Source organism: Schistocerca gregaria, chromosome 7 (assembly GCF_023897955.1).
Source record: "Schistocerca gregaria isolate iqSchGreg1 chromosome 7, iqSchGreg1.2, whole genome shotgun sequence".
Lineage (NCBI taxonomy): Eukaryota > Metazoa > Arthropoda > Insecta > Orthoptera > Acrididae > Schistocerca > Schistocerca gregaria.
This window is the reverse complement of record NC_064926.1, coordinates 439,889,970-439,915,623: the sequence shown is the minus strand read 5'-3', so window position 1 is coordinate 439,915,623 and position 25,654 is coordinate 439,889,970. Positions and strand designations below refer to the sequence as shown.

At 38.8% G+C, this 25,654-nt stretch overlaps 1 protein-coding gene across 4 annotated transcripts in view; it reads left to right on the top strand.

The window, feature by feature from the left end:
• LOC126281645 (transmembrane protein 131) overlaps positions 1–25,654 on the top strand; it is a 353,143-nt gene that overhangs the window by 166,685 nt on the left and 160,804 nt on the right. For all 4 annotated transcript variants that reach the window (XM_049980780.1, XM_049980779.1, XM_049980778.1 and 1 more), the window contains exon 13: positions 19,681–19,905. In XM_049980780.1, the coding sequence (XP_049836737.1) occupies positions 19,681–19,905 (225 nt within the window). The remainder of the gene's footprint in view (positions 1–19,680; positions 19,906–25,654) is intronic.

The following is a 25,654-nucleotide window of genomic DNA, read 5'->3' as shown; positions in this document are numbered from 1 at the left end:
GTAGAAAAGAATCATCCTCTTCTGTTCCATAAATCAAGACATGAATGTCCTCGCAGAATCTAAAACCTCACAGGAACAAGAAAGAAAAATCTGGCTCCTGTGTCACCAGATGTTGATCCTATGACTACTGATGAGGAATGAGACATTCAGATGGAACATGACTGAGCAGCCAAGTAATGCACACTCTTGTTTCTCATTTGCTGCTTCCCTCTATCACCATCTGACATTCCTTCAAGGGATTTGTAAAGGCTACTAGTGCCATTAGGCCAAATTTCATCATTTAATGTCTACTTACTCTGTAGTCGCCATGGCACTCCAGGAGTCACAATTCTGAGAAACCCAACTACCTATTATTAAAAACATCAAATCAAATGTGACAATCATTTTAACATTGCGAGGGCATCTGGAGGAGTTTGTATGCTCATACACTCTGACACTTTCAGTGAGCAGGTGCTACTCACCACCACATTGGAATCTGTGGCCGTTTGTATCTACCTGTCAGTTAGGATAATAGTAAATAATATCTGCATACCTCCAGACAGATTTATATCATATCACAAACTAACAGAGTAGAGGAGCAACTGCCTCCTGATGAACCCTGTGTGGGGGATAGTGAAACCACATCTAGCATAGGTCAAGTAACACAACAATTAATTTCAGAACTGGTTACTCATTTTTATCCAAATTTCCTCTCGATCTAAGCATTTTGTCTCCCGATGGGTAGGTTCAGCCTTCAGCAACCAATACATACAGGAAATTGGGGTCCCTCAGGGATAGGTCTTGAGGATATCCCTCTTCACCATAGCCATCGATGGTATTGTGACTGCGGTGGACCCCCATGGTCCCACCGTCACTATATGTGGATAACCTATGTCTGTAATAAAGCTCTGCATCATTGTGCACTGCAGAACATCAACTTCAGTGGGTGATGCAGAAAGTGCGTAACTGGGCCCTGAATCACGGATATCAATTTTTCCCAACAAAACTTTCATCACACACTTTTGTAGACTGAGGGCTGTGCATTCACACTGTAATCTCCCACCTCTTTCCTACTTGCATCTGTTGTCCACATTAAAGTCTTTTATGAAGATTTGAGAGGAGTGAAGGTTACAGTGAACTTTCACGTTTGCTTAGCTTGACATGTTGAGATGGCACCAGTTCTTGTCTAGGGGCCTGATTCTTGAAGCTGAAAGTCTCACATTTTAGTTCCTCGTGGTTGTATTGAACTAAATAAATTTGAAGATTGTTGTTGCAGAGTTTTTGTTTTTGCATAAATATATTTTCTCACATTGTAGGGGATCATACAATCTTTTGATTTTTCATATTAACAAAGCCGAAATTACAGTGATTGCACAAAAATACATCCGATCACATCAGAGCAGGGTGTAGACAACCGGGACACCCGGTAATTTTTTCATCCGGGAAAAACCTGGGATTTTTTTAGAATTCTGGGAATTTTTCATTGTTTTAGTTTTCAGTTAAAATTTTGTAAGTTGACCAGTAAGAACCAATAGTCTAACAAAGGATATTACTGTATCTCGCCAATGCAGAATAATGCTGCAGCAATAAAACATGAAAGAGAAAAAGAAAACGATAATAAAACTAAGTTGCCAAGGAAATGTGACATATACAGCAACAAAACACAGTGCTCACACAAGCGCCTGCCCACAGCAAATATGCGCAATTGAGTCGCGTATGAGTAGTACCTTCTCCTGCTTCTGGCTACAGAAGTGTGGCAGTTAGCTGTATAAGCAATAGCAGCAAGCAGCCAGATGCTACCCGGAAAAAATTTTACTGGCGCACCTAGGCTGTCAGATTCACACAAGCACAAGAGGCTTGGATATAGGGGCGGGGTGCAAACCAGTGTATCTGCAGCGGCTGGCAATTTCTGGGAGGGGTGGTCCTTGTTTCAAAAAGCGCCTAGCATCCAGTGCACGTCGGTCTATCGATTATTCGTATGATTTTGAAACGCATCCCTGTTGAATAACAGGTATGAAAGATTATGTATTATCTTCTCGATGTATCCAAGAAACTGAAATTTTGGCAGAAATGTTTTTGCCAGTATGCTACACTGCTAAGGACCAGTTGTACAGTCTCTGGCTAGCAGCCGCTAAAGTTGTATTCTGGGAGTAGCACGAAAAATGCGTTGTACGAACAAGTAATAATGCCTAACCAGGCATAAACGCTGGACAACTAAAAAAGTGATTGTGGCAGGGTTAACTGGAGAATAAGTTTTAACCCTGGCAGGAATAGTTACAGAATTAATGATGACAAGATTGTTAGAACGAGGAATGAGGAGAAACGGGGACAACACACAAATTATGGAAGACAATTCCAAACTTATATAAAAATATTGTACTACTACTTTTCGATGTCATGCTCCAGAAGCTAGAGCGTATGAATGAAATGTGAAACTATTTCCTAACTTTTTTTCTTGTAGTAGGCGTAATAGGCATTTGATATTGGTACTTCATGATTATATTCTGTCGTATTGTAAAATAACCATTTGTGCCAAAACAGTGTCGTTTATCCGGAGTGTGTTACAATTCCTGCAATATTAGGCAGACCTATTTCATGTTATCTAGCAGACAGTGACAAACTACACATAATCAGATCGAGAAACCACACCAGTCTTGGGTACTATTCATATTAATAGCTTTTTCATCATTAGACAATGAGATTTGGTTTTTCATGTAACAAAACACTTGTCAAACTTTGATGAGCTAATAGATTCTTTCCCAAAAGGAAAGCACGCCATGTAAAGCTGTATTAAGGTTAGTGAGAATAACGATTGAAGAAATGTGTACTGTCTTTCTTTTCTGCTGTCTTTACTGGTTTCATGTATCCTATATTCAATTTTATGTCACACGAAACATCAAGTTATTAGCTAACAGGCAATAAAGAGTGCAAATTTTCTGATGAGTTCCTGTTTGCCCGGTTACAAATAATCCCATCCAGTATTTATTGTGATGTTTTTCTTTCTTTTTTTATTTAAGACCAAATGTGACCAGCAGCTCTCGAGTGAATTACAATACATTTACATAATTACGGAAGGCTAAGATATGTTGTTAGTAACAAATTTTATTTTATTACCCCTTTCTGACAGTCAGCCATTAATCACATTGCAGGACAATGAAGTTATTTTTGACAATTTGCTAAAGAAATTTGGCTTTTATTAATCTTTTTCACTGAACCAGCCAATTTATTGCCAATTTATTTGAAAAGAAGTGTTTAATTTCACACTGTTGGCTAGTATCAACTGTTCGCTGCATTTCAGGTGCGTGTTTTCATCTTCTAGAACGTATGGCATGCCGTAATAAAGAACCAAACATGAGATAATACAGTACTGGTACTCCAAGAAAATTTACATCTGAATTTGGACATACAAATGTGCACTTTAAGACGAATTATGCATTTTAGTGTGGTTCATGAAATTACCGTGCTCTTGGAGTATCCTCTAGTGTCTCATTTCTTTTATGATATTATTTGAGACGCTTTTTATCTGGTCCGCTCTGGCAACTACTGAAACGAACCTATTTCTAACAGGTTGCGGGAAAATATTGGGAATGGTGGTTTGAAAAGTGTTACTTCCAGAGTAAATTTCCTTTTACACAAGAGGAACTATGTGCGAAAATGTATGATGAATTTCTTAAATCACAGAGATTTTACTCTCATTTAAAAATCAACTCTTTGTGAACGAAGATTTGGAATAATTTCGAGCCCAGAAGAACTGACATTTATGTCATTCTTAAACATTTTACTGGCACATTTGTGTGAAGTGTCTTAAAGTGTAACACGTGCAAAAAGGGACAAAATTATAGGTGAAAGCTTTTCTTTTCTTGTAGCAATACTAAGTATATTAATTTAAACCATTAACTTTTCCTATTTGTGTGTTTGCGTTACTTAACAGTGATGTTGCTATTGGCCGACTACATCACGTGTACTATGTTCTGAATATCTGCTGCCGTCGGCTGGCGAGTTCATGTGACATGAGCTATGACTGGCTTACAAAAGCGCATTGCATCGCCATTTCAATGCTTCGGAAAGTAACATACAGTGTTTGGTGGAATTCGAATTTATACTTTCGTAATACGAAAATATGCAGTGTACATGTTGCTGCATATCAGACATCTTCCTGAAATGTGTTCTGTTCCCTGAGTTTCATTTCCTAAAGTGCCGGGAAATTCTTCGCCAGTGTATAAAACCATAACCATTCAAAAGACTCGTAAGTTTTACAGTTCCGAGGAAAAGTATACTCTCACTTAACACGGAAAAAGTGTATTTTCACCTGGGAGGAAATGTACTTTTAACCGGGAAAAATCAGGGATTTTTTTTTCATCGTCCACATATACACCCTGCAAAGGCATGCTTATGACTGTCGCAATCTGCAGAAATAGCAATTTTCCAAAGGGTTTACAATTTTTCTTAACAAATGAATTACTTCTAGTTTCTGTTACATTATTAATTTCCGTTATTATTTCATAAATGAATGCAGAAATAAATATAGTAAACATTACAGGATTGTGTAATTAATAATAGAAATTATAATTGTGCCAATAATTCGTAATTTCAAATGTTTATAAAAAAATAATTTTAATTGTACATTCAGAACTAGTTAAATATTTTCTGAAGTAAGTCCTTTTCATAAATTTTAGCTTGAAATATAACATAAAGTGTATAAAGTTACATGAAATTTTTCAGAAAAGCAACTGAGATAATATTGACCTGTCCAAAACTCGAAAAATAACACTGGTATCAACAACTACTGTTAAGGAAAAGTAATGCTAGTGGAGGATGTCCCAATACAACACCCAAAGTTTTACCTCAGTAACAAGTTACATGAAGTCATTGAAACTTTGAGATTTTTAAGACTTTTATTTGACGGTAAGCTAACATGATTACCACAAGCACAACAGCTCAAAGCATATAACACAAGAAAACTTAATACCATCAGATTTCTCAGCAGCACCAGTGATTCTACAAAGTTTTGATTTTATCCTGCCTAGACTTTGGATGTGGGTCAGCATCACTATCAGTACTGAGATTATTAAACCCTGTCCACACTAGCATGTAGTTGGCAAATGGAGCTTTCTGTATGAACTTTGTAGACAGATTAATGGTGGAAGCTGGTGTCGCACCACTGAGGATCAGATTGGCAAACTATGTGGCCACAATCTTTCAGATGCCTACCCATTCGAGTTACTTGGTTCTGTAGCTCTGTTCAAGGACCTCCAACAACACCCCCCTCCCTTCCCAACACCATCTCTGCCCCTCCCCTGCCGGTGTTCATAGTGTTTCCTCTCAGCATCCCACATGGTGCATACCTAGTCTGATGATTCGGATGGACATTTTTTGTGCCCCTAAGAAAAGTGCTGATCCCATCATTCTCAGACACCTGCTCCATTTTGTTCTTCATAACTACCTAAATTCAATGTATGTCTATACGGGCAGGTCATAAGTCAGTGGTTATGCTTTTGGATACACAAGGTGGCTCAATAAGCATTTCCCTGCTGAGTGCATGCAATGTGTACATTGCAGAGCTTGTCACCATGCAAGAGGGGGGGGGGGGGGGCAAAAATAATAATAGTTTTGTTATTTTGCATTTTTATTGACTCTACATTCACAGTACTTTAGTCCCCTTCAAAGTGTTGCCCATGTGCATCAATGCAATTGTCCCAACACTTTTGCCACTGCTGAAAACAGTTCTGGAACTCTTGAGGCAGGATACTGTTCAAAGCAGTTAGTGTGGTTTCTTTGATGTCATTCAGTTCACTAAATAAATTTCCTTCCAGAGTTTGCTTCATCTGTGGAAACAAAAATAGATCAGTCAGAGCCAGATTGGGTCAGTAGGGTAGATTAGTCCCAAGGACCATGTTTTTTGGCATGAACTGTCAGTCAGTCAGAGCTGTGTGGGCCAGAGCATCAATGTTGTGGCCCAACCAGTTCCCATTTCTTCACAGTTTTGACCGTTTTCGTTGCATACTCCCCCATAATCTTCGTAACACATCCAAATAAAAATGTTGGTTCACAGTTTGTTCTGGAGGAATGACCTCCATATGAACAATGCCATTAACATTTTTAAAAAATCGATAATGTTTTCGCGTTGGATCGCACCTTACATGCTCTCTTTGCTCCTGGTGACATTTGTGTTTTCCACTGTCTCAACACTTGCTTTCACTCTGCATTGTACTCATAGTACCAACCCTCATCTGCAGTCAAAATTCTTTTAAGAAAATTTGGATCATTCTGCACTTCACTCTGCAAGTCGTGGCAAACATTCATGCGGTTTTCTCTTTGGTCAGCTGTTAGCAATCGGGGATCAAATTTTGCAGATACCCATTTCATGTGCAAATCTTGGTTAAAATTCACTGTACTGTGCTCCAAGACACTTTCGTCTCTTCAGAAATTCGGTCAGTGGTCCTTTAACACTCTTCATCAATTGTGCATTTGAGTGTTGCAATGTTTCCGTCATTTCTGTCTTTTGAAGGATGACTGGGGTGTGTGTAGCATGTTTTCAGTTAACATTTTGCCAGATCTGAAATGAGAAAACCACTTGTAGACATGTGATTTCCCCAAAGCATCATCATTAAAGGCTTGCCGAAGCATTCCGATAGTCTTGGCTGCAGTTTTCTCTAACAGAAAACAAAATTTCAGACAGACTCCTTGCTCCTTCTTGTCAGCTGTGTCAGTAATCGCTAAAGGGTTGGAATAGGAATGCAAACAGAAGAGCACCACAAACAAGCCACTTAACTCCAACTGACGCCAGTGTACTGAGTGATGTGGGAGACCCCAAAGTAACACCATGCAGCGGTGCAGTACATAACTACAGAGCATGTGCATGCAGCAGTTTGATCCTGGCTATTTTTGGGTCCCCCTTCATCTATTCATACTCTCGCCTCAAAGGTCTTCCTGGTCTGCAGAAACTCGGTGAGCTGCGTACAGACCATATCTCAGTGCTACCCCAGAAACATTGTGGTTGCTAACTACCAAGACCTATTAGTTGACCCCTACAGTTCCGTAGTGATAGCTACATTCATCAGGACTCTGAGCCCCTCTACAGGAGACAAACTTTAACTTGGAGTACCTGGCACAGACTCACAATTGTAACTGGGATATCGAATTTTGATAACCTGGGTTATGGAATTGCAAGCCACCACGATCCAGACAAGTTGAGAGCAGCCGAAGGAACCACCAAGGCATGGTATACTTCTCTCCAAGCATTGTACTGTGCTGACTGCATATCAGCCACACTAGAGTTACTATGAGTTCCTTTTTGCATCAGAGGAGCTCCCTCATTTCTGCTGTGTTAGTCATATTGCTATAACCCACATTCTCACAGTACGTGCCCTGCTGGCTGATCTGAGATCGGCAGTCAACCTATCCACCTCACTACCTCAGGTATTTGTGGACAATGGATTAGCAGCTACCAAAGTCCTTCATTTCCTGAGGGAAGCAGATTTTGTAACAAAATTTAATGCATCTTCACTTTTGGTACCAGGAATGGATGTAGGGAAGTACCTCTAGATGGTGGCATGTGCCCCTAGTGGCCTCTGGATACTTTCTCCCTCCTCACTGTCATGTATTTTTAAACTTTCATGTACGTATTTTATTTATCTAACTGTTTAAGTCACTTAACTTCCTAGTCCATATAGTCTGCATTTTCCTGCCAGATTTTAGTTTCTGGTGTATCCTTTAGTGAGTGGCTACATGTTTTAGCTGGGTTTTGCCTCCTCTTTAATCGCCTTGCTAAAGCTACTTGTCATACTTTTTCAACCAAAATGACATGTGGTCACAGACAATGAAGTTGACAATTCCCTTTTCTTGTTTAATATCCATTTATTTTATTTGAGTTTTTTTATATTTTATTTTATTTTATTGAGGGACAAATAATCAAATAATTTCGTCCCTTTAAACCCACCACCGTTGTCATCATGTCTTCATCATCATCATCATCATCATCATCATCATATCCATAATTTATATAGAAGAGTAGCATGTGAATAATAGGTTGAAGGTGTTGGGTGTACTGTAACCAACCACAATGGGGTGTCCTGGGTGGTTGGGTTTATGTACATTAGGAAGCATATAGAATATAGGAATGGAGAGGGTAAGGAGGGAGATAAACTCAGCACAGAGGTTCTGGGATGGACCTAGGGATTTTAGGGATTTAAGGTAAGACTGGAGATCCTGCTGGATTCCTGGAATGTGGTTTTCATATACATATTGTGTATGAACTGACAGGATAGCATATACTGTTTTACAGCTTTGTTGTGTTACTGATCAGAGACACAAATATTACAAAGATTAATATAGATCTATATTTTACTTAATAATATTTACTAAATAATATTTATTTAAACCTGAACAGCCTCCCCACCCTGGTCCTTTCCACCCGATACAGGTGCTCTCCCACAATGTCTCCCACTCAGCAATTAACCAGTTTGTTGTAAGTTTTTTACCTCTAAGAAATATTCTTTCTTCCATCTTTTGACAAAATCGATTTGCAGTTTTTCTTGGTAGCTTCCCTCTCTTCACAGATCCTTCTGCATACTTGGTTCAGGACCAGTGGGTATTGCAGTTAACTACTCTCCCTTTAAGAAATGTCTTGGTGTCAGTACTTCTGATCCCCCATGAGCAATTGGTCATGAATTGACAGCGGCTTCTCTTTCTACCAATAATCCCCTAAGTAAATAAAAGAAAACATGGTCCCTAGTAGCATGTAATGTAGACAATCTGTATTTAAATTGTGTGATTATATAACTTTGATGACCTATCTCTTTCGGGCACCTATAAAACCAACATGGAAGAGTATCACATTATCTGCATACATCTCCATACATCCCCATGTATAAGTAAAACATTACACAACTCACATTAACATACAACCTTACCATACAAACTTCCTACTTACATGTTATAGTCGCCTGAGGCGCATCACATATATTGTTGATGTGCTAGATGTGTTGTATACCAATCAGTGATGAAAGCCTACTTAGTGGCATACAGACAGACATAATAAAACATTTTATACAACGTTCAATAATATATGAAATCAGTACAAATTTCACAAAATATTGGAAAATGAACAATCCATTAATTGCTGGCATGCCAGACTTAATGAGTGCCTTATATTGTAGGTCATCAATGTCTGACGGCTATGTATAGATACACACAAGCCAACCTGTTGGCACTATATGCAGAAGAGCAATCCACAGAAATACACTGAAGAGCCAAATAAACTGGGTACACCTGCCTGATATTAGGTAGGGCCTCCGTGAGCATGCAGAAGTGTCCCAATATGAATGGTATGGGCTTGACTAATGTCTGAAGTAGGGAACTGACATCATGAATCCTGCAGGGCTGTCCATAAATCTATAGGAGGGGATGGAGATCTCTTCTGAACAGCATTTTGCATCCCAGATATGCTCAATTAAGTTCATATCTGGGGAGTTCGTTGGCCAGCCGAAGATGGTCTAATGGGAAAATCTTCACTTCATCGCTACCTCGGAGTTGCTGTGTCTCATCGCTTGTGCGATGACTGGAACACCATATTCAAACTCAATTAAATCTTGATAACCTGCTATTGTAGCAGCAGTAACAAATCTAACAACTGCACCAGACACTTGCTGTTTTATATAGGCAGTTGGCAACTGCAGCACCGTATTCTGCCAGTTTAGGTATCTCTGTATTTGAATAGGCATGCCTATACCAGTTTCTTTGGTGCTTCAGCATACAATCTTCATAATATTATTTCAAAATATTATTACTGATGAACCAGCAGAATCCCCTGACAGGGGACAATTTATGTGCATAAACATATGTCTGTATGTTTGCCATGTATTTCACTAACATGGGTAGGAAGTGATTGTAGATAACAAAAATGCAAAAGATTGTGAGTATCAATGACACCCATTTCTGTATACACACGAGGGTGCCAAAATGATCCTCTCAAAAATATGTGTATAATCTTAACTTAATCAAAAACATAGTCACTGATCACATTTGAGGGAATGTGTAGAATCAAGTAATAAAGTTAAGAAACCTCAAGTAGAAACTAATCCAAGATGTACATCAAGTGAAATGTAATATGTAATATTGACATATGAAGATGTAAGCAGACAATGTGATACTTTTTTTATGTGAGGTCCACCAGTTATGCAAAACACCATTTTTCTCAGTACCCAAACTGTGCCATCATCAGTGGGTTTTTGTTTTTATTTATTCTGCAATGTGAACATTTTTGTTAAATGATATAAAATTATGTGCATATTTAGTTCAAACAACGGATCGTTTCTTTTTGTAAATACCTTTACATTTGGTGTGCATGAATTTTCTGGCTCACTTTCATGTTAATTTTGCTGGGAGTTAACCTACCTTCTAGAATGTAATTTCCTTTTTCGTATTTACTTAAGTTTTCGTGTTGCAAGCACTTCCATTCTCCGCATCATGCTGAGATGATGTGAAGCATACGTAACTATAACAAGTATTTTCCACAAATAACGTAGTAAAACACTTTTCACTACACCAGAACACAGTGTGATTGTGGTTTGTTATATGCCCCAGCCCAGTCAGTGTTCATTTGTTCACCAGAAAGTTTGGTGCCAAATTTGAATTTTGTTTGCATTTTACGTGTGTGTGTGTGTGTGTGTGTGTGTGTGTGTGTGTGTGTGTGTGTGTGTGTGCGTGCGTGCGTGCGTGCGTGTGTAGACCTTATCTGTTTGTGCTGTTTTTATTTGTAGAGAGTCACAGAAAGAGTTTTAGGAAATGTAACTCATCTATGAAGGAAGTGGCTTATAAGGTACTTGTTTGACTGATTCTTGAATATCATTCATGAATGTGGAATCCTTACAGGTAGGGCTCATAGAAGAGAGACAGGGAAGATCCAATTAAGAGGGGTGCATTTTGTCGTGGGATCATTTGGATGGTGTGAGAGCGTTACTGAGATGCACAACAAACTCATTGGCAGACGTTACAAGAGAAACATTGTGCATCACGGAGAGGTTTACTATTGAAATTTTGTGATAGCAGTTTCTGGGAAAAGTTAGACAACATATGACTGCCTACCAGATATATCTAAGATAATGACGACACTGAGAAAATTCAACAAATTGGAGCCAGTGCAAAGGACAAGTTAGAGCCAGTGCAGAAGCTTACCTGCAATCATTCTTCCCTTGCACCGTTTGTGAGTGGAGCAGGGTAGGAGGGATCAGTTAATGGTACCAGACGTGCCCTCCACCACATACCATTTGGAGGCTAGCAGAGTACAGTGTAGATATATATTCAAATAAACCATTCGGTCTGTGCATTACAATAATGATGGCACTGAAAAGTTCCTGGCAGATTAAAACTGTGTGCCAGACCGAGACTTGAACTTGGGACCTTTGCCTTTACAGGCAAGTGCTCTACCGACTGAGCTACCCAAGTGCAATTCATGACCTGTCCTCACATCTCTACATCTGTGAGCACCTCATCTCCTAACTCCCAGACTTTACAGAAGTTCTCCTGCAAAACTTTCAAGACTAGCAAACAAAGGGTACTGTGGAGACATGGCTTAGACACAGCCTAAAGGATGTTTTCAGAATGGATTTTCACTCTGCAGTGGGGCTATCTGATTGATGGCTCTGTTACATTGATCACCAAATGATGATATTTGTAACAGCGACCACTTTCCAGTGAACCTGTCAGTTCCTTGCCACTGCCAGGTGGACCAACTTCCATGTTGAGTACTTTAAGGAGCCAAATTGCAGTTACATGCCTCTACTGTTACCTTTGACCCTCTGTGTCAGATTGCATCAAGAAGGTTGTGCAAGGCATCTCTGACATGTTTACCCATGCCACAGCAACTGCTGTTCTGGTTTTTATAGGTCCCTTCCATTGCTGACCAGTGCTGTGTCACCAAGAACATCACTACTGCATTGTCACAGAGCCCTGCAACATCTCAAGAGAGATGCTTCACAGGCCGCCATCCTCACTTTTACTCAGCTACGCCCTAATGCTTGTAATAAAGTACAGTAAGGGAGAATGCTGAGATCACTATGTTTTGTCCTTGGAATTCATGCCTCCCAGGTGTGGGTTCAGTCCTGTATTCTTCTGGGCCCCATGCCTTGACCTTCAGGGTGGCCTTTGTACTGATGCGTCAATTCTTACCAAACACTTTACAATACATTTTGCAACATCTCCTGCATCCTCTTCTTTCCCAGCTACCTTCCTAATGCAGGAACGACAATTTGAAGGCATCCTCGTATGTTTCTCTCCCCACCAACCGAATTATATAATGAACCTTTCACTGACTAGGAACTGCATCAGGTTCTTGTCTCCTCTCACAATACAGCCCAAGATACTGATTTATTTCACAATTAGTGTATCCAATACCTGAGTATTACTTAAAGGCTGCATCTACTCTGGGACTGTAAACACATTTGGCTCAAAGATATCTTTGTATGCAGTGGCAAGATAGTATCTTCAACCCAATCCTTAATCATTGCAAAAACTCAAAATCTTTCAACAGCTATCGACTGACTGGCCTCACCAACATGCTCTGCAAACTGCTCACAAGTATAGTTGCCTGCAAGGTTTGCAGGGTGCTCAGATCTTGAGGCTTTTCGGCCATCTATCAATGTGGTTTCTGAGAGGGATGATCCACAACTGACCATCTTGTTAGGCTGGGAACAGCAATACAACAGGCTGTTTCTAAATGCCAAAAGCTCATCACAGTCTTTTTTGTCTATTTAATGCATACGTCATTGTGTGGTGTCATTACATTTTACTTACCCTTCATGACTAGTGCTTTTGAGGCTCCATACCAACTTTAATTTGTCACTTTTTAACCCACCAGTTGTTCTGGGTTAGTCAGCACTTCAATCAGCTCTCCATATGTCCAAGGGAATGGCATCCTTCAGTTTTCTGTACTAAAATACTCTTTCCCAATGCTGTCAATGGGCTAACAACATATCTCAGGCTGCTGATCACCCCTACCCTTTATGTTGATGACTTTTGCATTTGGCACACTGCCACTCAGTAGTCCTGGCTGAATGCGAACTCCAAGGCACCATCTGAAGGGCCTAGAACACCTTCGTGTGGCTTCCAGTTTTCTCCTGCAGAAATGCAGGTCATGCAAATTTGTTCGTATCGTGGCTCATCCTGATCCATTACTGGACTCTGTACTTGGGTATCTAGTGGGTGGACATTGTTGCACAGCCCCCCCCCCCCCCCCTTTTGCCTCATTTTTACATAAAGCATACTCAGCTGACCCAAATCCATCATGCAGATGCTCAGTGTTCTCTGCTTCATTGCCCATGCTTCTTGGCGTGCAGATCTTGCTACTCTTCTCTGTATTTATTGGGTCCTAGCCACATCCCAACTGGATTGTGAGTACCAGGTCCATGGCTTGGCAGCACCTTCAGCTTTGAAAATTGTTAGACCCAGCTCATTGTGATGTAGTGTTACCAGCCTCTGGTGCCTTGCAGACTTGTCCCATAGACAGTCTCTCTGCCTAAGTGGGGATCTTCCCTCTTCAGCTCCAACAGTACCAACCCTTGGTCTCCTATGCAACTGCCATTTGAAAATTCCATGGTTGTCCAACGTACCCATTCTTTTGCATATGAGGGGCATTGACTCCCTGACACCTGCCCTCAGTTGGAGTTACCAGTTGGCATGCACCTCTCTGCTCTCTTTCAGCACCTGTTTCTCTCCTCCCTAGAATGTATGCCCTATGTTTTCTCATGCACCCCCCTTTAATAGGTATCCAGGTCTCGAACTGGGACTGATCTATTCACAGTCCTCAAGCTTCAATCGCTCTCATGACTTTTTTGGCATCTGTTATGTTCAGTTCTTTAGGAGTTTCATGGTGCTACCATCTTTTACACTAATGGCTCTAAAGCCAGGTCAGAAACATCATTCATTGCTGAGAACACAGTGTTTTTTTGACAGAGCTGACAGCTGTTGACAGAGCCTTCCGTTTCATTAAACGATCATCCCCTGACCACATTTCAATATGAAGTAATTCAGTGAGAAATCTCCAGCCATTGACCAATGTTACTCATGTTACCTTGGGGTCTCTGCTAAACGTGATCATCTGAACTGAGTCATATGATCCCAGGTGGGGATTTAAGAGTGCAAATAATACCTCTGCTCACTCACAAATGGAATGATATTTGGTTAACTACTGCACACTCGAATAAACTCTGCACTATCTAGAAGACTGCTGCTGCATGGCACTCTTCCTTTTTGTTCCTCCTGGAAGGAATCTGCCATCCTATGTCACCTCTACATTGGTCATTCCCAGGCTAATCCCTAGTTTTATTTTGTGTAATGAGCCATCTCCACATTGCAGTTGCGGAGTCTTACAAACAGTAGCTCATGTCCTGGTGGAATGCATACCTCTGGCCTATCATGCTAAACTATCTGACCCAAATTCTTTGTCTCTAATATTGGTGAATGACTTGCATATGATTGAACTGGCTTTCTGTTTTCTCCATGCAAGTGTTTTTTTTTATGATAAGGTTTTAAGCTATCTTTGGGGCAGGGAAGTTGGGGTTGGGGTGTTTCCTGGTGTAGGCTGGTTCTGGGGGACCCCCCCAACCTTACCCTGCTCAGTGTTTCATCTCTCTCTTTTACTGTGTTTTAATTGCTTTTGGATTGCATTGACGTCCTTTTCTGCTAGACACTATTTTCCACTTTAGAGGTAGAAATCTGTTGAATAGTGGGTGCTCTTTAATGCCTCGACTGTAGTAGATCAAGGGTGGAACAGCTGTGAGAGGGATGCCTCCTCTCACATACAGAGCCCCAAGGATGCCCACCTGGTACCATACCTATTTCTCTCACCTTGTTTTTATTATTGATGGTCCAGCTGATATCCATTACATTTTTAGCCTTCTCAATTTTACTGTTCTGAATCTGTTGACTAGTAGGCATTCTTGGCTCTATAACTGTCTTTGGCCTTCAAAAGGTTAGTAGGTGTTGGATGCAGGGTGGGATTTCTCTCTCCACAGAGGAACCTGCTCTGACCTATATAATACCATATAGTTCTCTGTAAATTATTTATCAGCTCTGGCATCATTATTACCTCAGTCATACTGCTTCTATGTACTTTCATCATCAGAACACCTTCTTCGAAGACATACTAACTCCAGGTGAATTACCGCTGAATCAACAGACTTACTGTTTAGTCAGTCAACCAATCAGTCATTCACTATATGGAAAGTTTTCAGTTAACACCACCTAAAAAGGTGATAATAACAAAGCATATTCAATATAAAATGTAAAATGAATTTCCTCAGGGTCCATGTCGACTTTATGTTGTCTCTCTCTCCCAGGAGTGTTTATTTTTATATTGTTAGTAAGTGTGTGACGGGAACATATTGGTACAATTGTTTCTGCAATATTTTTCAAATGATACCGTTACACCAAAGAGGATTTTTGATGGATTTTTTAATTACCTAACTTTGTGTATTTGTATAGAGCATGATTTGTTGTGTATTTGAAATGTAGTCAGACCTTTTATGCGTTAATAGTATTTACAAAAAATATATCCTTTATTAGTCTTTCAAGTAGGATATTAGTGATGCCTATCTATTCTATCAAACACAACTATGTTTCTAACTTTTGTGATGAATCTTTTACTTATGATGATCATTGTTGTTGTAAAAACATTATGATCACTAATCCTTGTCTCCTTGATGATGCTCTTGAAAAGCCTTGGACTTGTTAGTGGTGAGAAGTTCCTAGTAATGTATGTGTTCTTTTGTTCATATAAGTTTCAGTTGGATACATTTTGTACTTCTACCCCACACTCTTAGAAATACAAGCTTTTGTAGGGCTGCCGTCAAACACTAATGCACACTGTTTGGTTAAATCACAGCTCTGACCTTCCAGTGACTTTTTGTGCATAAATCATAATTCCACCAAGCCCTGTAGGCCACACTTTTGTTTTTGAAAACAAAATTCTCAAAGTACTATCAGCTTTTGGCAAGATCTTTTTACACCATTATTTAGATCCTAATGACATGAGTTTTTGTACTTAAGTTGTGGAAAAACTCTGATGTATTGACTAGGACAGAAATTCCTGCAAGAATATTCTATGTACACATAAAACCTTCTCAAAGCCAACTAGACTTAGTAAATTCCTTTGTGAGATTGTGACTTTTGTACTGTGCTCTTTGTTAAAGTAATATTTTATAGTGAGGTACCTATCAGATTTGGAACAAAAAGGGCCTTCAGGAAGTTAACCCAGTAAGTGTGGAGTATGTGTAATATTGAATGTATGAAGGTTTTTAACTGCAACTCAGGAAATATAAATTGTTGCATTGTTTGGTGAAAAACAATCTTTTTGTGAAATGTAGGCTCTTAGTGAATCACTTGTTGTTCAGCAAATCTGTCTACATTCCTTTTCCCATTATGGATTGAGCATTAAATCTCTTCTATCTTGTCAAAATCTTGCCACATCTTCTTGTTTTGAAGTGTATATTTTCTCGGGCGATTTAAATACCTAACCCTGTATGAAGAAGCTGTGTGTTGCTGTCGTATTGCAAAGTTTTATATATGTTTTGTGTGTGTGTGTGTGTGTGTGTGTGTGTGTGTGTGTGTGTGTAATGCCTCAATACGTACAAGTTATAGTAATGATTATGCGGCACTGGTATCAAGAAATTAATAGAACAAATTAGAATAAAATAATTTACATTGTAGGGGATTGCTAACATAACAGAAAAAAAACTGACAGAATCCTACCACATGGAGGTTCTAAAAGATAGAACCTTTTTACAAGTATCATGATTCAAATAAGGAGACTAATAACATTTAGAAAATGTGACTCTTAACAATAGTGTATGAATAATTCTTTTGTTAGTGAGCCAGATTCGTAATTGTCCAGTTTCAGTTTGATATAGAAGTTAAATGAACCTCTGCAAAACAAAGAATGCTGAAAGCTGAATAGAATTATCTGAAATAGAAGGGGGAAAAATCTCCACTGGGATAAGCGGAGATACATCTGGAGGAGTTTTTGAGTGAAAGGAGTTGTTGAATGAGAACATAGTTCAGTGAGATTGTCTGATTAAACTTTGATTCAGTGGTGTCCTGTCTGCTCATTCTACAAGTCATCTGCTTATGACTGATTGCAAGAATTGTAAAACACACTAATATTAGAGTAGTTGACTGTAGATTTGTTTATGCATGTATTGCAACAGAGGGAGGGAGGGGCGGTGGGGGGGAGGATCAGTGACTCAATACATTATAGTGCGTTTAAAATTAGTTGTGACTTTCGACTGTTCAGTGCAGAGTGACTGAAGGGGAGCACCATTGCCAGCATCTGCTGGATGCGTCAGCGGGTGATGATGATGCCAGTCCTGCTCAGCTTATAACCTGTCAGCCGCGAAAGTGTGTCTTTCGCTATAACCGTTTTAAAGAAACATTACAGTAATAAACTCTGAATCTCGCACATCTTATTGTTCCATTCATCAGCTTCATGATGAATTACCTATCATTTCGCTAATGGTCATAGTTTTTGTGATATATATGTTTAGCTATTGCAAAAATTCTTAAAGTTTACAGTGAAAAATATGGACCAATATGAATTTATAATTGTGTGTGTTAGGTCATATGTTACTGCATATGAAATGTAGATAACATATTAAATTATTCTTTAAACCTTGAAGGATATAACTATCTGTCTCCAATGTTGAGAAAATGGAGTGTATGTAAAGGGCTCCATCATGAACACACTCATCACTCTCCGTTGAAAAAGCGAGAATGAAATATACATAAATCCCTCATTTATCATAAATGTCTGAGATATTGAAACAAGATTTTGGCAAATGATAACACGCAAAGAGAAGGGTATTTTGCCATATGATCAGTATGCAAAACTTCCATATCTTCCGCGACATTCATGCAACTACAGATTTTTTTATGTGAAACATTGTAATTTTTAAGGACCATCAATAGCCTGTGAAACGAGAGTTGCAGTGGGTTTTGCAACAATATAAGTGATGAAACTGCACATTTATTTTTACACCGAGACTGGATTTTCTCATAACTATTGATACGTCTTGCCCTCAGTTACTAGTTTAATAATACATTATTGTATGATTCTGCCAAAATGTCAACTTCTTTAGAATGTTAGTGAGATGTATACCTGTAAACTCTTCTGTGTTTAGGCAAAAGAAGCAGATGTTAACATATCAACAAGATCAGTAACGTATTACTCAAAACTCACACAGTCCTTCATGAACGCATGTCACCACAACTACATTCTCGGTATGGCTGACAACTTGAGTGCAGTCTTATGATGCAACATTTGTAATTACTTGTTTTTTGTCAGCATTTCAACCTCACTGAGGGTAAATTTCGTGTTCTTTTTTGCCACTTTACTTTTCACCTAGGCCATATAGTCTCAGTCAGATTTAAATGAGCATGATGTGGAGGAAGCCTGATTAACCTGTGATATTAAATGAAATGATAATGTGGTATTGATGGCCCGGAGGCCCAGCCGGGGGAAGTTCAGCCTACGGATTGCAAGTTTTATTTCAGGTGACGTCACTTTTGGTGACTTGTGTGTCGGTGATGATGAGAACAACACAGCAGCCAGTCCACGAGCGGAAAAAATCTCCAACCTGGCCCAGAAACGAACCTGGGCTCGCTGTGTGGTATTCAAACATGTTAAAACTCAGCAAAACTGCGCTCTTTAGCGTTAGCCATTTAGATGACCTGGTAGCATGGAATTTTTAGCTTGTACAGTGCTACAAGTTCCATTAACTTTGCTTTACACAAGGTAGTTTCAGTTTTATCCAATCAAACATTTCTTTATACTTGTAGAAGAATAGCTACTTTCCTCCGTTGCGCTGATGGAGCTTTATCCATCACAAGAGAGTAGTATTGTGCATTGTCCATTATTATTGTCGAGTTGGGAGGAATATTTCGCAACAGAACATTATCTTTACAGCTGGTGAACATGTTCTTGGATGACCACTTTTATTGCGAATCTTGTGAAATGAAACATGCTGCACCATTATTATTAATGCAGAGCCAACACTAAACACTTGTTCACAATACATGACGACTTTAGTACAGTTCAACCCCAGAAAATATCACTTTACAATGAGAGCTAATGAATGTATGAGCCTCTGATGCACAACATTGTTTGTTTATCCATGGCATGGCAACAGGGGCGCTTTACCAACCGAACTGCTGGTTGCTTGGTAGGGAAATCTGGCTCACCATTGGTGTTACCTCAGTGTCATGTCTCCTCTGGTGAGCCAAATATCACAAGTCACAATGAATTTTAAATGCACTTTAGTTTGTAGAGTTTTACATTGTCATATTCAGTTTAATTTTTGGGTGTAAAATGGAAACCAGTGCTTCTGCCATTGTTGCAAGCTGCCTTTTTTCTGGGTGATTCCTGTATCTCAGCTTTTTAGAGCTACTGGTCACAACAATCAAAATAAGTGGCTAAAAGGAAGAATAGAAGATGAGTATAGAGTTTTTGAGGGGAAGGACAATTCATTGAAATGCCCAGAGTAGGTCAGAATAGAAACATAAGGGTATTGATTCGTCTGTTTACAGTATCACAACCTTTCCTATCTTTGCACTTGTATCTTATACAGAAATGTACATCTGTCATTATGTTCCTGTTATATGTCCTAACCATACTTTTTATAGAGTTAGTGAAAATTTGTGTTCAATTTTCAGGTAATCATCACTGGGCAAAATGAGACTGAGCTTAATTTTGGAACAGTGGGTAGTTCGAGCCAGAGAGAGGCACATTTTGCTTTACTGAATAACAATCCTGTGGCAGTAAATCTGAAAATGTGGGGTACCAATCTTACAGGAGGAGCTGTGGAATTACTTGGTGTGGAAGAAGGCAATCAATCCAGTGTGTTGAGAAAGCACAGCTTTAAAAATATGAGCAAAAGTGTAAGTATTTTAGGTATCTTATCTTGAGAAAAATAGATCACAAGGTTTAAGTGAGAATGGCCGTCTCTCCAACATAGTCAGTGCAGTTAGCCCAGAATTTTTTTATAATACCTTCAGCACAAGATTAATAAAATAAACATTCACATCAGATTCATTCTCAAAATATGACATGAATTTTCATCCAGCCATTTCTTCATGTTTTTATATACTGGTGGGAGCCAGATCCAGCAAATATAAATTAGGGAGTGCAGAACTGAAAATCATCTGAAGATTCTCAGTAGAGGAAAGGCCACTGTATCTTTTTCAATACCCATTAGATTCTTTATTCAATATGAGGAGAGCTGGTGCCTCTTCTAGCAATAATATTATTGTAGTTTGCTGAAGCAGTGGAGTGTTCCACATAATAGGAAAGAGGTATATGCCATTCCACTCTGTAAGGGGGATTGCAGGACGAATGTGCAGAACTGTGAACCTGTCTCACAATGTCAGTTTGCTGTAGATATTTGGATGTATTTTTTGCTTTAATATGACTTATAGGAATCGGCATGGGTTTTCCAAATCTATGATCACAAAATATTGTCCTCTGACTATTGGTTTCAGTCAATACAGATGATCCTCAGTAGTCTAAATACTGACAGTTAGAATAACTTATAAACAAAATAAAAGAGTTGGAATGTTCACATTAAGCTTCTTAGGTTACACTGTTATATTATTCCTCCTGTGTGTATTCAGATCTGAGGATGGTCATTATTTATTGAAATCAGTATTCTAAGGACACTATTTTATAGTCACATATTGGAATTACAGATGTAAATCCTTTACCTCTTAAGTCATTGAGTGTATAAAGCCAACCATGTCACATCTTGTAGAAGTCAGTGTGTCATAATTGGCATGGATATTCTCTGAACATAAGAAATTGCAGTTCACCAAGGAGGAGACCACTTACAAAACTTCTTGTTTGACCAGTTATTAATTACTGTTTATTTGTCAGTGACCCTTTACCAAATTAGATTAACTGGGAGGGGAGGGGGGGAGATTCAAGAAGAGTTGTACCAATTACCTACCTGTCTAGTCAAGAGTTAATACATCACAAAAATGTCATCATTTTAAACACTCTTGAAGAATATTCATTTTAAAAGATGTTCACCTTTTACCCTTCAGGAATAATTAGAAGAATCCTTTCCAGTTTTTATTAGACATTGTACTTCAGAACAGATTGTAATTCAGTTTCATCCATATCTCTTAGAAAAACTAGCACTTGATTGCTTATATGATTATTAGAAAGGAACAATTAAACATGTGTATCTCAGACTCGAGAATGTGCCTACCAAAGAATTGTATTTGTTGGAGATTATTATCATTTGCTCACAGTCATGCTATCTCCATGTTAGGATGAGAATGTTGAGAGCATTCTAGTATTTTATGCCTTTGATTATTATTTGTTCTTCCTAGGGGGCTAGACCAAGGAAAGAGAAACAGGAAAATAGACGTAATTGTGCTTTGGCACTTAGATTGCGATGCAATGGTTTGTGAAATGAATTGAAAATAAGTTTATTGGTATGAGCATCCTTATGTACATTAATATAATAAATCATTATACTTCAATAATTAGAGTAAAATATTGAGGCATAATAGGAGATTGTTCTGGCATTGATCGCTTATCATTGCATGCACATTCTTAAATGTATATAAATTATCTGTATTGCTTCATTGTGTTGCCCTGTAAATTGTAATTGTAAATAATTATTTCCACTGATGTGAGGCTCAGACATCACTTCTGATTAGCTGCTGACACATATTCTTTCTCATCTTGTTACAGAATCTTTCGCTAATCATAGGCCTATCAGACCAGACAACAAACTTTAGTAATATTAGGAATGACATATTGCAGGAAACAAAACAATCCTTTTGCGACAACCTTTGCAGGTTTTAAGAAGTCACATGACTGTATCCGTAGACTATCAGTATTGGAAATTTTATGAAATTTTGAATTTTAACCACAGCTGATCAAATTAACAGAATTCACCTTAACTAATGCAAAATCTAAAGTCAAGTACAGGAAAGAATTTTTGGAACCATTCTCCACAAAAACAAGTGTAGTATAAGAAGACGGCATGCTACCACTACTGTTTAACTGTGTGTTTGAATATACGTTGTTGTTGTTGTTGTTGTTGTTGTTGTGGTCGTCTTCAGTCCAGAGACTGGTTTGATGCAGCTCTCCATGCTACTCTATCCTGTGCAAGCTTCTTCATCTCCCAGTACCTACTGCAACCTACATCCTTCTGAATCTGTTTAGTGTATTCATCTCTTGGTCTCCCTATTTTTACCCTCCACACTGTCCTCCAATACTAAATTGGTGATCCCTTGATGCCTCAGAATATGCCCTACCAACTGATCCCTTCTTCTAGTCAAGTTGTGCCACAAATTTCTCTTCTCTCCAATTCTATTCAATTCCTCCTCATTAGTTATGTAATTGACCCATCTAATTTTCAGCATTCTTCTGTAGCACCACATTTCGAAAGCTTTTTTATTCTCTTCTTGTCTAAACTATTTATTGTCCACGTTTCACTTCCATACATGGCTACACTCCATACAAATACTTTCAGAAATGACTTCCTGACACTCAAATCAATACTCGATGTTAACAAATTTGTCGTCTTCAGAAACGCTTCCCTTGCCATTGGCAGTCTACATTTTATATCCTCTCTACTTTGACCATCATCAGTTCCTTTGCTCCCCAAATAACGAAACTCGTTTACCACTTCAAGCCTCTCATTTCCTAATCTAATTCCGGAGCATCACCCGATTTAATTCGACTACGTTCCATTATCATCTTTTGCTTCTGTTGGTGTTCATCTTATATCCTCCTTTCAAGGCACTGTCCATTTCGTTCAACTGCTCTTCCAGGTCCTTTGCTGTCTCTGACAGAATTACAATGTAATCGGGAAACCTCAAAGTTTTTATTTCTTCGCCATTTATTTTAATTCCTACTCCAAATTATTCTTTTGTTTCCTTTACTGCTTGGTTAATATACTTATTGAATAACATTGGGAATAGGCTACAACCCTGTCTCACTCCCTTCCCAACCACTACTTCCCTTTCATGTCCCTCGATTCTGATAACTGCATTCTGGATCTGGTACAAACTGTAAACAGCCTTTTGCTCCCTGTATTTGACCCCTGCCACCTTCATAATTTGAAAGAGAGTATTCTAGTCAACATTGTCAAAAGCTTTCTCTAAGTCTACAAATTCTAGAAACATAGGTTTGCCCTTTCTTAGTCTAGCTTCTAAGATAAGTCGTAGGGTCAGTATTGCCTCACGTGTTCCAACATTTCTACAGAATCCAAACTGATCATCCCCGAGGTCGGCTTCTACCAGTTTTTCTATTCGTCTGTACAGAATTCGCGTTAGTGTTTTCCAGCCGTGGCTTATTAAACTGATAGTTCAGTAATTTTCACATCTGTCAACACGTGCTTTCTTTGGGATTGGAATTATTATATTGTTCTTGAAGTCTGAGGGTCTTTCGCCTGTCTCATACATCTTGCTCACTAGATGGTAGAGTTTTGTTAGGCCTTGCTCTCCCATCAAAAGTATGAGGACACCTGGCTGGAAATGACTTACAAGTTTGTGGTGGCCTCCATCAGTAATGCTGGAATTCAGTATGGTGTTGGCCTTGATGACAGCTTTCACTCCTATTATATCTTCCTACAGTGACTCAATGCTGACACTTACCTTTACTATATAGATTGCTGCTTACTTTATCTGACAGATAATTTGTGTATGTACTGAACAAGAGTGCTCATTGACACTTCCCTGGGGCACTCACGATGATACCTTCAACTCCGATAAAGTCTCGCTGTTCAGTCTAGTGTACTACAATGTTGTCAGTTACTCACATATCTGAGAACCTCTTTTGCATGCTTCGACCTTCATTAATAGGCTGTTGTGTGGCTCTGCATCAAATGCTTTCCGGAAATCGAGAGAAATGGAATCTGCCTTTAGCTATTCATCAATGGTTTGTGGAATATTATGCAAAGTAAGGGAAAGTTGAGTTTCGAAAGAGCAGTGCTTTTTAAATCCATGTAGATTTGTAGACAGAAGCTTTTCTGTCTCAAGCAAATTTATTATGTTTGAGCTTCAAATATGCTCAGTAACTCTGCAGCAAACTGCCTTTAAGTACCGTATTTACTCGAGTCTAAGCCGCACCTGAAAAATGAGACTCTAACTCAAGGGAAAAAAAATTTCCTGAATCTAAGCCGTACGTGTAACTTGAGACTCGAAATTCAAGGTGAGAGAAAAGTTGTAGGCGGCACCTCCAAATCAAAACAAAGTTGGTCCATTATAATATGAGACATAATTTAGGTTGAATGAATAATGATACAGCTACAGTAGTGTGGTTTGAGTCATAAGCTTAGCAGTTAAGCTTTACCAGGTAGCCATTGCTATGCGTCAAGCGCTCCATCCGTATTTATACAGGTACCCTTCCTGTTTCATGTGCTTCATCTGGTTTGAATTGATTGCTTATTTTTCTTTGATCTGATAAGTGGCGTTCTCTTTGTTATAAGTGTTTATGTCACTCTAAGCTGAAAATGCATTACTGTATTGTGCCATGCATTGTTTGTTGCTTTTGGATAATGAGTGTTTACGGCCTGTCGCCGCTCGCCGCATGGCTTGCTTTTGTGCACGGTACCACCGCTTACAATTAAAAAAGAGAGAGAGGAGAATCGTCTCATTAGCGAAATAATTACAAGAAACTATTTGTTGTTGCTTACACTGCTGCTTTCTTTGATAATGATCAACAAGAACCAAATAATAGACTGCGTATGATAGAAGATGTTCTGAATGAGAGTTTAGCGAAAATTTTTCTCCGTTTGAAAATCTTTGCAGACGCCTCTTTTAGTACATTACATTCTGCACTGAAATTAGAGTTATCTTAGATTTAAAAATCTAGTCAATTGCCGTGCTTCATTTCCGACTGTATCACTATTAGGCATAAGAATAATACAAGTATAAATATGACATTATATGTGTATTCTTCGACGTTTGCTGTTTTCTCACTCTAGTTTTGTAGTTTATTAGGCAGACAGGATTTAAATGAGATAGCTGAAAACACGAAAGAATACATGACAAAATGTTTATATTCGTATTATTCTTATGGTGAAGAGAATACTGCATGTGATTCACAATTCACAAAAGTTTCTATTAACAACCATCTCTTCTCACAGGAAGGAAAAAATTCAGAACATAGAGTTTTCCAAATTGACAAACATCCCAAACAGTCTTGCCATTCAGATTTTCGTAGTGCATTGAAATGCTGCTACATTCGAAGATGAACAATACGAAATTTCTATTTCCTTCGTTGGATAATGTATGAAAATGCAGTGGCCGAAACTCGGGTGGTGAAAAAAGCTCTTTCCACCTTTTTAATTTATTTACTGACACAGAGGTTTTGGTGCCAGTATTTATCTTTGTGCCTGCAAAGCATGCCTGTGTAGCGCTACATATATTCGACGGCAGAAGTTAGTTGTGGTGGCACCTACCAACATTTTTCAGAACTTCCACTTACTTTGCACTTGATTCTAAGCCGCAGGCTGTTTTTTGGATTACAAAAACCGGAAAAAAAGTGCAGCTTACATTCAAGTAAATACGGTATGCTAGTCTAATTTCAAAAGTCCATACTTTTGTCCCTCTAACTTATAGGAAAATCTGTATTTTTTTCCATTCACTTGGAACTTTGCACTGGCTGAGA